The sequence below is a fragment of the Harmonia axyridis genome, chromosome 4 (genome assembly GCF_914767665.1).
Source record: "Harmonia axyridis chromosome 4, icHarAxyr1.1, whole genome shotgun sequence".
NCBI lineage: Eukaryota > Metazoa > Arthropoda > Insecta > Coleoptera > Coccinellidae > Harmonia > Harmonia axyridis.
In genome coordinates, this window is record NC_059504.1 from 41,367,421 (window position 1) to 41,385,199 (window position 17,779).

Sequence of the window (17,779 nt, forward strand, 5' to 3'; positions counted from 1 at the left end):
AATTCAAGCTTTGTGATGCAAAATTTCATGTTGCAAATAAAATTTCAAAAAAAATTTGACATTCTAAGGCTTTCGAATTTTATAGCGTATTCGACTGGCTGCATCAGTGCAAAATTAATTCGAATTTTTGTAGTGCTAAATGACATAATTAGCTCGAATTAATTCGAACTGGTGCAGCCAGTCGAATACGCTATAATTTTTTCATAGTTGGGATATTATGTGACATAAATTAAAGCATAATTTTGAATTGTATAAAATAAATGGATAATGAATCTTTGAGTAATATTTGCAGTGTTTTTTATTCGATTTCTGGATTCTGCACAACCACAATGTGAATACCTATATCACAATTAAATAGTTTTTCTCCAAAGAGTTCTGAAGGTTGGATATAAATTAAATCAGAAAAAATAGAAACATTTCTCAACCAATTAAGGATTTTCTATCGTCGCATCATTGCGATGAAATGGCACTGAGTCAACGACCCGTTGCACAAAAGTTATCAAGTTCAAGGGCGCCACTCAACCGACAAGTTTTCGGATCAAACTGAAAATACCCGTAGTCGACTTGGAAAACAAAAATCCCATCATAATACCATCAAAAGAATCACAGACACAGCTAGTTATATGAAAGTCAGAATACCAGGGATTTCGCTCAGACTTCGTCGAAAGAAGAATGTCCATCTGATAGTAAACAAATGACGTATTAATCACGTGATTCATCAACCATTCCAGGCGGTCTAACCAAGCTAATTATACAAAATGCGAATAGATAGGTATACTTTTCATTTCTGCGGTGATGTTGTTACTGTCCAGTTATCAAAACAGTTCACGGAGGATTCAGAATCCACGTTCATGTTTAAAAATAACGCAGACAGTGTATCATTGTTCTCGTCCTTGTCCCGCTCGCTGGAAACGTGAAAACCAAGAGTGGAAACGTTCATCGGAGACATTTCGAGAGTCATCCCGCTAGTCTGCCAACTGGTTTGAAGCTATCGCCGAAGACTTTTTTATCGTGTATAAGATGACCGACTCCCGAAAATAACGCAGTCGAGTGATTCAAAAACTGGTGGAGATAACCCCAAAAAGCCAAGGTCGAGTTCGACAATGTCCTCTGCGGTCCGCTATAATCACAACAGTCCGGACTCCGAAGTGGAAACAGTAAATCCAACCACTCCGCTGATGGGGGACAATAAGAAAAACGCCGGGCCTACTTTGGCCACTCCGGAAATCTACGAGCAGAACGATAACCGGGAAGTGGTCACCAAGCCTTATCCAGGAGTGGACGACGGATTTTTCGATAATGGAAAAACCGAGGTTACGCATAACGGTAGAAGGACAGAACACGGTGCCGTTGAACCAGAGGATCCCACTTCGAAGGACCATAACCCTGACAAGACGGAGGATGAAAGCGATGGAACCACATACATCAGACGCGTGTCCGGTTCCCACTTCCCAAGGGAGTCGGACTTTTCCGGTCACAACCATCATCACAACAGGGACATCGAGATCGACACCGCGATCTTGGAGGAAATCCCGGATATCAATGTGTACCAACACAAGAAAACGCTCGCTCAGGGGATGATGGACTTGGCGCTTTTTTCGGCGAATGCGAATCAACTGAGATATGTGATGGATAGCTTCGCTAGACACCCGTATTATTATCCCAGTATGATTTTCATCAGCATCAGTTTGATATTGCAGGTGAGTGAAAAACCGTTATTTTTAATGTTTTTGAAAATTTCGAGCCGATTGAACTGTTTGTAAGCAAATTTCAGTAAGTTTTCTTCTAATTCATCATTTCGAATAATAAATCTTTAAAATCATTCAAAAGAAAAAACTTTCTCTGAAATTTTTAAAATGTTTTGTGAAGTGAAAATTCAAAAAATCGTCTTAGTACTCGTCCTTTGCCCAGAGGTTTTTTTGGAAACTTTAGGAGCTAATTTTGTTTAATTTTTTGAACAATTAACCTATAGAATCGTTTGAAAAAATAAATAATTTCGACAGTCTCAAAATTTACGTTTTGGAATGTGTAGACCACAGAATACTAAATATAGACTGTTGAACCCAAAAATTGAATAAAAAGACACTGCAAATTTTACACTATGGTTCATTATTTCCTAGTAAATATCTCGAATCATTAAAAATAGCGGTCAAAAAAATTAATATAACAATGTGGGTCCACGGTAGATTTGAACTAGGGCCTTCCGCATGTCAAAGGCCTTTACCCTTATCCTGAAGCTATTGCTCATTTTTGAAAATAATAAACCAGAATCTGTTCGTCCGTCATACTCAATCCAAAACTTTTCACTGAAACTGGAAATATAATACAATTTATACAGGATGTTCCTGAATTGGAGGTACCTACAAACGAAAATGCAGATTCTTCGGATCATTTTAAGAAAAAAGTCCTATGAAATACTATGAACACGCTTTGTTTTCGAAATACAGGGTGTTAAGGTTTGATTTTTCTCAAGTTTTTTCTCATAGCTCTTTCCCTCCACAAGATATTTAACTCAAATTTGGCTTAGATATTCCAATTCAAAGTTTTCATTATGTGATATGCTAATTTGGAATGCAAATCTACAGGGTGATATTCTTTCTGGAACATGACCAATTCTATCAGCCAGAATTTTTTTCGATGAAAAACTGGTAGTTTAGAAAAATGTAAAAAGAAACTTTAGTCAAGTATTACACTTTTTGGACTCTTGTAATTTTGTCGTAGTTAAGTTGCTACTGATTACGAGAAAAAATTCCAACTAATTATCTAGTCATCCCTACTCTATTTTTTCTTAATATTATTCAAGGAATTTTTCATTTCCCTTTGTACCTCCAATTTAGGTATATCCTGTATACAAAAGCTATTGCCAAGTTTATTTTATGGTATACCTACCTACCATGTACTACTTTATGGCTGAATATTTCAACTCACATGAAAAATCAAGCTACAAAGATTGAGTTATTTGTTCGGATATATTAAAAAACAATTCATAACTCCATAACTGTTAGAACTAATCTAAGACTTTGCAGAGAAAAATATTGTTTCAGTATTATATCATTGTTACAATAAATTTTTGAATTCATAGGTGATTGTTTTCAAGTAAATTTCGAGTAAATAGAACTATTTCAATATTTTTTATGGTATACATTGAATTTTTACATACCCATTTTTTACATACAATTTTTTACGAAATTGCATGCAAATAACTCTTTAAATTACCGAGAAATGTTCTAGTACCAAGATATTTTATTTTGAATTCCACTCATTCCAAAACGTAACTTGATAGAATTTAGAAAAATGATTTCCTTGAACTATTCCAAAAAATATGTATGATCGCGAACTGTCTAATAAAATTAAGATCATACAAATGGATTTTGTTTCAATTATATTGATAAAATGTTTGACTTCAGGTTGCCATAGGCGTTCTACTTATATGGAATGCCACTTATAACGTGAAAGATGAAAAAGAAGTATGTAGAGCGAACAAAATCAACAACTACACCGTCATTGGAATTTTTCTTGTCACTGTAGTAAACGTCTTCGTATCAGCTTTTGGAGTTGCGGATCCTCAAATAACCATCACAAATATTCCTGTGCAGAATAATTCCACATAATTTGTTGAGATCTATCATTACTGCTTGATTCCTTAAATATATTTTTATATGATTCTCATTTCAATTTTAGGTACATGGATAAACATTCTAGGTGAAATAATTTTCTGTTGGCAATTTAATAATTGTAACTATAATATTATGCTGCTAGATTGTGCCCGAATAGGAAATTGTTTAAAAAAAAACAAGAAAAGCTGTGGTGATAAGAAAAACATGATTCTCTATGATCATTTACTGCCAATATGTCAAAAAATGACATATGATGTTAATTTTTATATGACATAACACATAACCCATAATTGTGTTTTTATTTTTCATACACCCATGGAATATAGATAGAATTCTAATCGTACTGGTGTCTAGTAATATACATGGACTTCTTATAAAATAACAAAGGATGAATCATTTCATGAATACATTTGTCAATGAAAGTATCATCGATAATAAAAATATTTAAATTAAAACGTATCTGGTAACAACTAGAATGAAGAGAAATTATAAACGGGATATAATAAAAACTGCCTCGCTTTCAAGGCTTCTTGTGATACTCTTACAGTATGTATTTAACCATATGATTCCTGATCATAATGCAGGTGTTTTTCTTTATCCAAAAGAAAATGGAACGGAGTTGTCCATGGATAAAGCTGTTAATCATATTTTTGGAGGTTTCTTGAGATGGGATGCTCATTATTTCATGCATATTGCAAAATATGGGTACACTTATGAAAATACTGTTGCCTTCTTCCCGCTCTTTCCTCTACTTGGAAATTTACTTGCTAAATGTTTATTTTTTTTAGAATTTCTTAGTACAGATTCACTCCTCCTATTAAGTTTCATTATATTAAATTATTTTGTTTTTATCTACTCCGCATTGATGCTGTTCAATCTCACCAATAAATTCTTTTCTGAAACATTTTCATATTACTCCGTTATATTGTTTTGTTGGAACCCAGCTTCTATATTTTTTACTGCACCCTATACTGAATGTATCTTCAGTTTTCTAACATTTAAGTCTATGCTCAATTGCATTTTACTGTATGAAAAGTACCATAAATTTAGAGTAAAAATAAGATATATAGATATTTTTTATTTATTTCCGATAGCTCTAAGTACATTAACTAGATCAAATGGTTTAGTAAATGTGGGTTTTTTTCTTTATGTGATCGCATGTATTTTTTTGAAAAATTTCCTCAACATAAAAGGAAACTTTTTTCTTTCTATTATCAAAAAGATATCTTTAATCTTAGCATTTACCATAATCACCTTTTTTGGCTTAATATTCTGCTTGTTTCTCTTCGATTTATTTCAAATATATTGTTATAAGTTGTTCTGCCAAAATTTCTCAATATATTTGCCATTGGAAGTTGAAATGTATGCAAAACAAAACAGTTTTGTGTTGTTAGGAACGTTCAGTAAACACAATCAATCTTGGTGTAACAGTAAATTACCTCTGTCTTATTCGTATGTTCAAAAACATTATTGGAATGTGGGATTCCTTAATTATTATGAATTCAAGCAAATCCCAAACTTTCTATTGGCAGCACCAATATTGATGATTTTCATCATTAATTGTAAAAAATATATGCTGATTAATTGTCCCAAGAATATAATTCAAATATTCAATTTTGATATTCATCAACCAAGATCGAACATGATTTTTGAGACTCCCCAAATATTTGTATTTGTACTTCATGGACTGATTCTCTCTATATTTTGTATATTTTTTATACATATACAAGTTAGTACTAGGTTATTATGTTCTGCTAGTCCATTATTATATTGGTTTTCTGTTCATTATTTGATGGATGGTGAAAAGTTTTGTGATATAAATAATATTAAGAGGTTTTCTGTTAAAAAAAAAATAATATTGTTGTATTATTTTTCATATTATGTTGTTGGAATTGCTTTGTTTTGTAATTTTTTGCCCTGGACCTGAATGGAAAAATAATGTACAGATAATAAAATTAATTTTAATTGTATCAGTCTTGCACATAATATTAAGTAAATATTATTGTTCAGTTGAAATCATGAGTGTCATTTTCCATTGATGTAATGAAAATATCCAACAATAAATATTATTGTAAACATCCAATATTCAGCATTATGGCACTTTACTTCGTATTTACCACTACTTTTCCTCTGAGGTGTCCTTTTTTCACTTCATTTAATGCATCTGGTAATTGTTCAAAAGAAAACTTCTTATGTATAACAGGTCGTAACTAAAAAAATCGTAAAGTTATTGACAAGTTTACTATAAGTTAAATATTTACCAGGCCACAAGTCACTAAACGGCTGATGAATGCAAAGCCTTTGCTACAAGGAAGGAAAAAACCCCATTTAACCATTTTACCATCTTTAATTTTAATAATGTTCTCGCTCAATAGTGTACTGATGCTTTTGAGTGAACCACCTACTAAACCATATTTATCTGTATTCAATATAAGTGGTGAATTCAACGTGATGTATTGTTCAAATTTCCATTCATTTGGTATTTTGTCTACACCAAATTTTGCACAGTCCAATATTATATCATATCTGCAATGAATTTAGTGATTTGAAATAATTTCTCTGAGCATATAAAATTTTTTTTGAGTATAATAAATGCTCAGTGACTTAAAAAAAATTTTTTAGAAGTTTTGTTAGTTTAAACAGAGATGTGTGTTCAAAATCATCAAAATCTGTTCATATTTCCAATAAAAATCACATACCTATTTTCAGAAATTTTTTGGATACAATCTTGTTGAGTATAATCAAAAACCTCATCTGCTTTTAGAGACCTCACTAAAGATACTGCATCTGTAGCACAAGTTCCTGTTACCTAAATAAAACACAAAAACCAGAAGTTTTCCCAAATTAATTTGGAATTTAATTAATAATAATATTGAATAAAACAGAAAGTATTTAAGAAATCCAGGAATAACATTTAGTGGAATAAGACTAGAGAAGCTTTTCTAGTGAGAATGAAAATTCTGATAACTTTGAAACTTTCTTATCTTACATGAACTCCTTGGGATTTCAACAACTGAATAGCCATTGTACCAACTCCTCCAGAAGCACCCAAAATTAAAACTCTTTTATCCTTTGTATTTCCACGAGTTAGGCCTCCTGTTACAAACAAGGCTGACCATGCAGTCATGGCAGCATATATCATAGAAGCACTTTCTTCAGGACGGAGATGGTCAGGTTGATGATGGAACTGAATACAAACATTTACTTATGAAGTGGAACTTCGAGAATAATATTTGATGATGGGATACTAACATGGCCATGTTCAGCAACAACATATTCTGCAAACGAACCCTGCCTATACAAAGGAATAAATCCATAAACTCTGTCCCCTACTTTATACTTTTTATCAACTGTTAAGCCCTTACGAACTATTGTACCACAAAAGTCTCTACCCAGCGTAAGAGGAAGTTCCATTTCATCCTCCCTTAAAAAATTCAGAGCATTTTTTGCATAGCCATCTGAAATTTCAATCATTTTATTTCTCATAAATTTCAACTGCTCCAAATACCTTTCATATACAAATCAATCGGGTTAACAGAAGCAGACTCGACTTTTACAAGAATGCTGTCTATAAACCGAAGCAATGGTTTACGAGCCGTTGATAACTGTAAATCTTCTTCATAGCTATGTACTTGCCAAGCATTCATTTTTATAACATCAGAAAATTGCGCTTGGGCAGCAAAGTTTGCTGGTTTCGATAATTGAGTCTGAGTAAAACAATTTCTTTTGGAATATCTTGCTAACATCCTTCCTTGCAAGGATTGTAATAATATTGATGACCTCATATTAACAATAAATGCGTTAAATTTCAGATTATGACGAAAATATTCATAAACAGTGATAAACAAAGTTTATTTATGTATCAGAAAAGTAAAGCTTTGAGGTTATAATTTTGACAGATGACAACTTATTCAACTTTTTAATTGGTAGGTTTTCATAATTAATCTATGGTTTTCATCGATTTCACTTTGAACTAATATCATGTCGATTATGATGATTTGATTTTCCGAAAAAGTAACATTAGCTTTTGTGTCAAAATTGATGAAATGTTTTTAATAAAGGTACAGTATCAAATGACGTCACAGTACATCAGCTAGTAGGACCATCAATACTCAGTGGCGTACCCAGACATAAGCCTTGGGGGGGGGATAAAGAAAAAAAAATTTCAATTTTTCCTTTTTTTGAAGAAGTTTTCCAAAGAATTTTGCTTACTCATAATAAGATTGTGATATATAAGGTTGTTACATATAATGCATATTCCTTCTGAGGGGGGGGGATATATCCCCCCCCTTGGGTACGCCACTGTCAATACTTCACATGACGGAAATAGGCTTCTGATTGGTCACGACAACTCATTGAATCAGTGTAACCTGTCTGAAATACTGGTGTACCCATTCACAAAAAGTTTAAAATAAAACTGGCGACTTTTGAAGGGACCAACCTTATTGGATTTTAGAGATATTCTCGATACTTCATATGATTTTCCTCATCCACTGCTAGGATCATTTGCCATTATCCATTATAATTATTGATAATTTTGCAATTCTATATATTTATATTATATTTATTATTTGAAACTGTATCTCACTCTGTGCACAGGAAAAAAAAGGACAGAAAGAATTTTTGACTGCAACATTAATTTCATGTCAACATTTTATTAGAAACTTATTAATAAACAATATCTTTACCTGCGATCGGTACTTTTTTCATGCATGAGAATACTTAAATGAATATATTTATATTCAACTTTTATAATTAGATTTAGTTGGCATGCATTGGGAGCACAAGTTTTTGGAGTACAAGAAACCACTCATATCTTCTCCACGAAGTGAGGAAAAAGCACTTGATTTTCAATAAATTTCCCTAATGCTAATAATGTCGGTTCACTGAAATTTCTTCCTAACAATTGTAGACCAATGGGAAGCTTTTTTCTAGATAATTTGATTGGTATAGATACAGCTGGTATTCCTATAAAAAAGGTGATTTAAAATGTTTAATTAATTGTAGTTCGAAAGTTTTACCCGCCATATTTGCTGGTTGAGTACAGTAGTCTTGCTGACTGCATTGTTCACTATTAGATTTCTTTATAAAATCACTATAGAGAGGTGCTGGGGTCAATGTGGTTGGTGTAAGTAACATTTGAACTTGCTCAAAAGCATGGTCAAAATCTGTTGCTATCAATCTTCTTAACTTCATAGCTTTCATGAAATACTTCTCATAGTTTCTGAAAACATGGAATCAATAATCAAAAAATTAAAAAAAAAACACCAATGTGAAGTACATGCTCATTCAAATTTGTACTTGTTTCTTCATTTCACAAAATCGCACATGCAGATTTTTGCTTCAATATATTTAAAAAAAAAGGCAGTTCATTTACCTGGTTAAAAGAAAATAATTTCCTGTTAGTATTCTATGTTTAACTACAGAGTTGAAACCCGTGCTTCTTGATTTTGCATACAATTTCTCAGTAGATGATTCTTCATTTTCTCGATAACCGTATTGAACACCATCATATCTCGCCATATTGCTCGCTACTTCACACTGATTCAAGATGGAATAGCATGCAATGCTTAGTTCAGTATGAGGCATATCAACCTTTAAAAATTTAGTTTAGTTCGAATCATGTTTGAGTGTCCTTCCAATTTTCTACCTCTGTAACAATTGCTCCTGCATTCTCAAGGAGTGAGGCAACTTCCTTCCAGGTTTCTAGGACTTCATCATCCAGGTATTCACAAGCGTATTCTTTAGGTACTCCAATTTTCAAGTTTTTGATAGATAGCTGCTCAGCAGGTGGAATTCTGAGAAATTAATACAAATTTTTTAGAGAATTAAAAATGTATTTATTTATTTCTAGAAACATGCAAATTATCATGAAATATATATGGTAATCAACATTTACCTTATTTTATTAAATGGTTTTGACACACAAGTGGAATCTTGGGGATCTGGACCAGCAGTAATATTAAGTAAAGTCACACAATCATCAACGGTTCTTGTTAATATTCCTGGGACATCCATCGAATTCACCAAAGGAATTAGCCCTAATCTAGAAATCAGTCCATATGTTGGTTTTAATCCTACTAATCCGCAATATGAAGCAGGGTTTCGTGTTGACCCACCAGTGTCAGATCCAAAAGCACTGAAAACAAATTTCATATGTTCGAATTCACAATGACTTTATGCTGAGTATCTACTACAGAAATAAATAATTTGATGTTATATAATATAAATCCCAAAAAAACTACAAATGTTGAAATCTTACCCATAGCAGCTTCCTGATGCAACTGCTACGGCACTTCCACCACTACTACCTCCTGCTATATGAAAGTCTGTTGAGTTGCAGCTAGTACCCCATAAATTTTTTGTCACACCAAATATTGAATCTACTGTTCCTGATCCCATGGCAAATTCATCCAAATTAGTTTTTCCAACAAGTACTGCACCAGCATCGAATAATCTTTGACACACAGTAGCATTATAAGGCGGAATAAAATGTTCTAACATTCTCGAACCACATGTTGTTTTGACATCTTTGGTGCAGAAATTATCTTTGATGGCAATAGGAATTCCCTCCAATTGTGATCTTGCTTTTTTATTCTGATATAAAATAGATGATTTCTCAGCAGATTCTCTAGCTATTTTATCGGTTATAGTTATAAATGCATTGAAATCTTTTGTGTTATCTATTTGTTTTAAAGTGGATTTCACCAAATCTTGAGGTGCAAATTTTCCATATAATAGTGCTTTGGAAACCTTCAAAATCATTCAGTGAGTATAGGGGATATAAGCTATTGAAAAATATTACAGTCTTGATGTTCTTTGATAGTATTTTGTCCATTTTGTTTGATGAATATATATCTATTTATAAGTTATGTATGAGTTCAAATCTCAAATCTTGTCAGATTTTTAGGTTAGAATTAACAGGGTTGTTTATTTTTTGCATAGCATAGAATATGTTAATCATGCTCCAAGATAGGTAACCTCTTCTTCTTCTTTTCCAATATTATGCTGCGTTTGAATGTGGGCCAATATTTATTTATGGCAAGAGGATAGGATAATTTGCTATTTTCTTCAGTCAAACCTTTTGTGTGTCAATTGCCAGAAATTCCGCAAGGCTGGAAACCCAGAGGCTAGAAGAATTAAGAATATGATTTGGCGGTTGGATTGGTCAAGAGTGGATTTATTGTATGTGGAAAGGTTATCGAGGGTCAAATTACAAAACAAGGAAAAAGAATATTGGACATGCCCTCAGGAGAAGCGCTAACCGTAGACACGGGTTTCGGGCTTTCGGCCCTCATCAGTACGGTGAAAAAGTGTTAGATGAGCAACACTTGTGGACTCCGTTTGTTTGTTGTTTTTCTTCAAGTGTTGCTCATCTAACACTTTTTCACCGTACTGATGAGGGTCGAAAGCCCGAAACAGCATAATCATCATCATCCATTTGACCTAGTAGTTTGTCGCCATTAGAGGAGCCAATAAGAAGATGATTTGGTGTTATAGCTTTTGTTGTTTCACTATCTGAATTGGTATGTTGATATGTAAGCGGTCTTGAATTCACTATATTTTCAGCTGCAACAAGACAAATAAGGAGTAATTGATCTGTCGGGGTTCTGGAAGGTAAGGCACTATATAGAGGGAAATCTTCACATGTGCTGCTCTTTTGAGGTGAAAAAAGGGTGTTTAAATGAAAGCTAATTTCTGGATTCACGAAAGAGTTTGCTATCAAATGGCACAGCCAGTATATTATTGCATCATTCGATAGCTTTTCTGATGACAATTTCAGCAATATGCAATACCTTGGGTAAAAACTCAAAGGTTCATGTGTTAATGGGATACTGCATCAGATAATAAGAATAAAAAGCCTCGTGAACGTCAGCTACGACTCGGCTGGGGGGTAGAGCGGCGGCAGCCTCCCAAAGACGAAGAAAAGAATATACATTCAGTCATTTCCTCCCAACTGGAAATTTGTCAAATTGTAGCTAACCCAATAACTAGACGAAAAAATACAATCAGCTGGCTATAGCATAGTGTATTATACGTCAGCTGGTGCTACAAACATGGAAAAAAAAATTATATTTTCAATGATTTTCTCTCAAACAAAAATTTACCGGATGATAGCTTATATGCAACTATGGATAAATATATATGTCAGCTGGCTGTATCTTGGTGGAAAAACCGTCAGCTGATACTTTGAAAGTTATTACGTAGAAGTTAAGGGGATGCATCTATTGCCTATTTAAATGCATCAGCTGACCAGGTTTCCCTCGACTTACTGCTAGCTGATTTTTTTTATTTATCACAGCAGTATATTAACAATCAGCTGAAAAATTTTCATGAGAGAGGAAATGAACAACTCAAATTCATCAAAACTCAAAATGTATTGCGGACAGATAAATATAATAGGAGAAAACATGCAGATGCGGAACCTATTTGATTAGATGTAATTTTTTTACTAGCAGCTGAATTTTTGCTCTGGGTCTGGTTGCGTTTCGTGTGATTGTGGCAATTTATACGTTAAACTTTTTCTTATTTCATTATTCCTCATTTTCACTTGCAGGACAAATTTTCATTCTGAAGAAAAGTTGAATCGATCAGGGGCCCCTGTGGACCTCTGGGTCCTACACTTCAGCGTACTAAGCGTACCGATTGATCCGTCACTGCCTATGGAAATCGAAATCGTTCATTGGTTTCGAAAAGCCAAAAGAAGGTTGATTTACTCTTTCTCAACTTAAGGTCCGCTTTTTTATGGTTCAGGTAAAATATAAATTTTTTATTAAGTTTGATGCATAATATTTTAATTCATTTTTCTAAAAACATATGAACGTTATTTTATAAGCTTTTTACATTCATTGTTCCTACTTCATATGCATAATGATTTTATGAACATTGTGGCAGAGTTTGAAATATTTTTTCAACGATATGAAATTTTCATTACCCAAAAACGCTCCATTTAAGAATTAAGTATATAGAATCGTAAGTGGTCATTGATTATATGTTGCCTCGTTTTTTAAACAACGTTTCCTTCTGCCTTCCAGAGACCAATTCTCCATGAATAATCCATTCCACGGCCAATATCACTTTATTTCTGAACACGAATTTATGAATATCTCAAACCTCCAGTTGATTTGAAATAAAATTACACGTTTTGGTTATACTTGGAGAAGATTTTTAATTATTTAACTTCTACGAATTCAGGTCCGATGTAATGATAGACCTCAAAAGGTATGTTCGAAGGTTTAATTGGAATTCTGTTTGAATTCTCTAAATTATTTATAGCCTAATCAATCATAATTTGTGATTAAATTGGTGCCAACTATAAGTTTTGGACACATATTGACCTCGATATTAGTATAGGCAGTATTCGATAATTTGAAAAAATTATTGTATCTACTGATAGGCCAATTGCGCAAATTAGCTGTTCAAAACATTCTGCAGAACAGGCCGAACCCAATGGTTTGAGACTTTCAGTTTAAAATTTGAAAACAGTCAATTGAGAAAACTATATTTCGCTTGAAATGCTTGAAATTTTTCACAGACTCATTTGTTACACAGCATCTACTTCACGAGTATTGGTTTTCAAAATGAAGGGCAACGATGAATTGATTAACTTAAAAATCACTATGATTTTTTGCCAAATATGATTTTAGAATCATTGATAGATAAACCTATTTTTTGAGTGAAATAAATTAAAGTGAATCTCTGCTTCACAGAAGATCAATGAATTTAATTTTATTGTTTTCATATGCAACCATCCTCAATAGTCTTGGCCCCCATAAGGTTTCTCAAGAAATAAACAATCTATGTTCTGGAAATGAGATGAATATTTTCCTCTATTTCTATTTTATAGAAAATCTTCGTTTGTTACCCTTTGCTTCATGCAAAATGAGACAAAATAGGAAAAATAAGAAAAAACTAAATTTTTTGATTATTTATATTTGATTAATTAAAGTTACTCCAAATTCAATAGTCCGTATTACCACCTCTTCTTTCAATCAACTGCTCAATACGTCTAGGCATCCCACGGATCAGTCATTAATGAAATTTTCAGGCATATCGTTCCATTCTTCCTGAAGGGCTAAACTCAATTCCTGAAAAGTTGAAGGTGAGTTTTGGCGATTGGATATTGCTCTCCTTAAGTAATCTCACAGAGGAACAGTCTTGGTGGTGTTCTGCCCATTGTCGACGGGTATCTCTACGTCCAGGTTATAGACGAGGTATTCTTAGAGTTCTTCTTGCCCTTGAATTTGAGGAATGCAACCGTCTCTTTATGGTACTGGTTGAGACTATCCGTCTATAGGTCCTCAAAAAATGACTTCTAAGGGCTGTTACAGATACCATTCGCTTCCTTCGAGTGAAATTTGCGATATAATGGGTCTTCCCTTGCAGATGTTACTCTGGGTCGACCAGCCACCGGTCTCCGGGCAACGCTTCCGGTTTCCAGGAAATGGGCCACTATGCGTCTTACTGAAGTCCGTGGAATTGTACATGTAGGCTTGGTTAATCGATCGTCTAGAGGTATGATTCGATTACCTGGCCTTTCGTCTTTTTCTCCGTGACTTTGTTGAATTTGTAATAATTAAACTCTTTTCAATTATTTACATCTATTTACAAAGCCACACTTATACAGTACAAACTCAGTATTGAGAAGATCCTCATAACGTCTTAATTACAAGTTTCTCACTACGGTACTGCATTTCGTCTTTAACTCGTTTGTTGATTACTCGAAACGTCTTCGTTTATCACGTCTTCGTCGTACTTCCAGTTTTCAGTCGTCTCGTCTCTAACTCGTCTTAATTTAGTCCGCGAACCGTCTTTTCGTCTTACGTCTTAAGTTGACCGACCGAACTTGACTCGTCTTCGGCTTAAGTTGAACTGTGCTCTCTGCCGATTGGAACTTACCCTGTCTCGAATATCGACCTCCCTTCTCTCGGCTTGAACACACCCTCAGGGAAAGTACCATCCCCTAGTCCAATAAGAATTTTGCCGTACCGCCCTCAAAGATCTTCGCGGATTCCTGGAAATCGAATATTCTCGAAGGACTAGAACCTGATACACAGATGTGACACATCTGGTACGACCGTAGACCGTATTGTCTTCGAATTTTCACAACCCCCCAGTAAATCTCTTCAAGATTTACAACTCCATGACATATCTGCGACACCTCGAAGAATAACACATCCTTTTTACATTATATGCACAATAACAATTCGTTCCCTGTAAATTCATTGAAACTGTCATGCCCTCGACACTTGAAGAAATTAATAGGTCTCCAAGCCAAGCTGGTTGACCATCTCAATTATTTACAGGAAACAATAACTGGACTCTACATACATATTCTAATGTTGCGCAATATGGTGGTTCGTCCAAATTGAGAAATTGGTTGTCCCGGCATTCTCCACGAAATAGTCTCAATATTACAACTGTCGTTATTCGCTGAAAACAGATTAACTTCGAATACCGAACAAAAATTATTTTTTGCTGGTTTATTGTTTTCATTTACGTGATAAGATAGTGAAGATTTCACACATAAAAAATTGTCATGTTACATTCAACAAGTTGAAAACTGTCTACCGAACTCCATGTCTTGATGCGAATAGTAAAGGGTTTTCCAATAAGAGATTTAATTTTGTATAGCCCGCTATCTAGGAAAAATGAAATAAGAAGTTAAGTTAAATATTGTGAATTATTGTCTACTGAACTCCCAGTTTTGATTCGAATAGTCAAGGGTTTTCCAATAAGAGGTTTGATTAATTTTGAATAGCCCGCTATTATTGAACATGTAACAACGTCACGCTATTATTAAACATGTAACAATACACGTTTCAACAATTCATTGAAATTGTTAAAATTCACTACAAAAAGGGTAAAAATTTTGCAATCACAGTTTTCGGTGGAAAAATTGAAGCTGTTGGACAAGTTAGTGACTTGAACTGAGAATCTTGCTGCTGTAACCTGTAGTGTTAACAAAAACCCTGGCTTATCGATTTCTCGTCGATCTTGGGAATTTGGCATTCCAAAAATGACATTACAAAGTATGTACGTTCGCTGATGGTGATTAATATATTTTTTCTACATTCATGCAAAAAACAAAACTTAATTGAACTATATTTAGTGGAAAAACAAGTTCTTTATTGCAATAGTGCAATAAAGTTTTTATTGCACTCATCTGTCATTCTACTTCAACGTGCTGTCATCATGACAAACAAATATTTCAGCCTGAAGGAAATAACGATGTACAGTTACCAATAAGTACTAGTACGTTTACAGCAGTAACAAATCAAGAAGTGGATTTAAAAAGTACTTCACTACGAAATATTCATATTGAAAATTGCACCAATTGTTCATTCACTTTCAACATTAAGGGTAAAAATAAAGTTTGAGTTAAATTGTTCGTAGCGTATTAGTTCCTGTTTCAATACAAATCGATATTAATAATAAAGTATTCAAGTTCCGCTTTTCATTTTCCTACACCTAGTGCCGCACCTCAATAAATCATTTTTTGCTTTTTGCATGAACGTAGAAAAAATGCATGAGTTGCATAAACTTTCACTTTTTGCACTTGTTGCATAAATAACTATTTTTCAAACGTCCAATAACAATGTCATATTTTGACTGACAAGATCATCGAAAAGTTCTACTTTTTCTCAGCTAGAGTGAATAGTACTAAAATGTTAAAGATGAATTACTTTTCCGTCCGCCAGAGTGAAAAATGTTGCCTAGCAATCTATCAACTATTATACTTCAAGTCTGTCAAAATTAATTCAGCATGAAAACCGTAACTGGACAAATTTTCCATTGATCAATCAATTATAACCAGGGCTGGCGTTAGGGGTGAAACAGAGGAAATAAAAAGTGCCCCATCTTCAAGTACATTCCGTAGAAAATTGTTTAGCCACTTAAGAGGAATGTAAATAATTATGTCAATTTTCCATTTTTATACTAGCCAAGTGCTAAATAAATATTATTTTTATTTTATTGTTATAACACAGAAACGACAGTTTTCACAAAGACAAAAAACAACACTACCTTCGTTTTCGAATTATGTATTTGGAAGCCAATGCTTATACATTCAACATATGGAAAATTTCTACAAGATTGAATTGGTTATGGGAAAGTCATGTTGTTATTGATGCTTTTCCAGCAGGGGCGCCGAAAAAATTCTTTGCTTCAGGTGCCAAAATTGCTCATGCCAGCCCTGAGTATAACAATCATTAATATAAATCTTATTTAGATTTGGATCTCCAGATTTTCATGAATGTCAAAACGTTCAAAAAAATTACATATTTAATTCGAAGAAGTTGCTTTTCATAGCTCGCCTTTCAAGTATAAACGCAAACTCGACATGAAAAGTTACACTTCTCCTCATGAAATAATATACCATTTAATGGAATTGAAAGATATTGATGTGGCAGACGTTTATTTTTAACAAGATGGTTCTTCCTACCAAACAAACGACGAAAGAATCGAATTTTGAAAAGTTACCTGGCCGATATATTTCTCGAAGAAGTTCCCACTATTTGCCTCTGAGATCTTGTGATTTATCATCTTTAGACTTTTTTATTTGGGGCCACGCGAAAGATAAGGTTTATGCCAATGCTCCACAATGGATTCGAGAGCTTACAGATGGAAATGGTGCTGCAAACGTAGATATGGCTGCCATTTAGCCGACATAGTTAATGGCATACCTTCCTCTTTATATAACGGGTGTTTTTTTTCGAGGTATATAACTTTAAGTTGGCATTACTGGCACGCCTGAATAACGCTTGCAAATAGTGCAATTTTATTTCGAAAATAATGATTCTGTGCGGAATACGTATCGCGAACTAGGTCCATTTTATCGTCGACAAAATCGTCCATCAGAGCAGATAATTCGATTAACCATGGAACGTTTTTGCACCACGTTTACTCTTATTGATAACTCGCATCGCCAGAGACGCCGTATCACGACAATAGTTAAACCGGTGAAAAAATTGAAGGTGTTGGACAAGTTAGTGACGTAGGGAATCCAAACCATGTGTCGTTAAAAAAAGAACTGAGAACTGCTGCTGTAACCTGTAGTGTTAACAAAAATCCAGGCTTATTATGTACAGAAGAAGCTATTGCTGCTGTAGAGCGTAGCATTGAGGAAGACCTGAATGAGTCTATCCGCCATCGAGCACAGG

The 17,779-nt window shown here is 33.9% G+C and overlaps 4 protein-coding genes across 4 annotated transcripts; 2 read left to right on the top strand and 2 right to left on the bottom strand.

Annotated features, from left to right (window-relative positions):
- Positions 1-777: 777 nt before the first annotated feature.
- LOC123677531 (ninjurin-A) lies at positions 778-3,667 on the top strand. The gene is made up of 2 exons (XM_045614101.1): positions 778-1,700; positions 3,408-3,667. The coding sequence occupies exons 1-2, from the start codon at positions 1,104-1,106 to the stop codon at positions 3,609-3,611; spliced, it is 801 nt and encodes a 266-aa protein (XP_045470057.1). The 5' UTR covers positions 778-1,103; the 3' UTR covers positions 3,612-3,667.
- A 425-nt stretch (positions 3,668-4,092) lies between these two features.
- On the top strand, positions 4,093-5,700 carry LOC123677529 (GPI mannosyltransferase 2). Its single transcript, XM_045614099.1, has one exon. It carries the CDS (start codon positions 4,093-4,095, stop codon positions 5,542-5,544), a length of 1,452 nt encoding a protein of 483 aa, XP_045470055.1. The 3' UTR covers positions 5,545-5,700.
- Positions 5,559-7,525, bottom strand: LOC123677530 (reticulon-4-interacting protein 1 homolog, mitochondrial-like). The gene is made up of 6 exons (XM_045614100.1): positions 7,126-7,525; positions 6,870-7,075; positions 6,607-6,804; positions 6,317-6,426; positions 5,879-6,143; positions 5,559-5,827 (listed from the first exon to the last, which is right to left on the bottom strand). The coding sequence occupies exons 1-6, from the start codon at positions 7,400-7,402 to the stop codon at positions 5,720-5,722; spliced, it is 1,164 nt and encodes a 387-aa protein (XP_045470056.1). The 5' UTR covers positions 7,403-7,525; the 3' UTR covers positions 5,559-5,719.
- Positions 7,526-8,252: 727 nt separating this feature from the next.
- LOC123678343 (glutamyl-tRNA(Gln) amidotransferase subunit A, mitochondrial) lies at positions 8,253-10,573 on the bottom strand. The gene is made up of 7 exons (XM_045615327.1): positions 10,423-10,573; positions 9,880-10,370; positions 9,517-9,756; positions 9,268-9,415; positions 8,995-9,212; positions 8,639-8,841; positions 8,253-8,585 (listed from the first exon to the last, which is right to left on the bottom strand). Exons 1-7 carry the CDS (start codon positions 10,453-10,455, stop codon positions 8,428-8,430), a joined length of 1,491 nt encoding a protein of 496 aa, XP_045471283.1. The 5' UTR covers positions 10,456-10,573; the 3' UTR covers positions 8,253-8,427.
- Between the last annotated feature and the right edge of the window lie 7,206 nt (positions 10,574-17,779).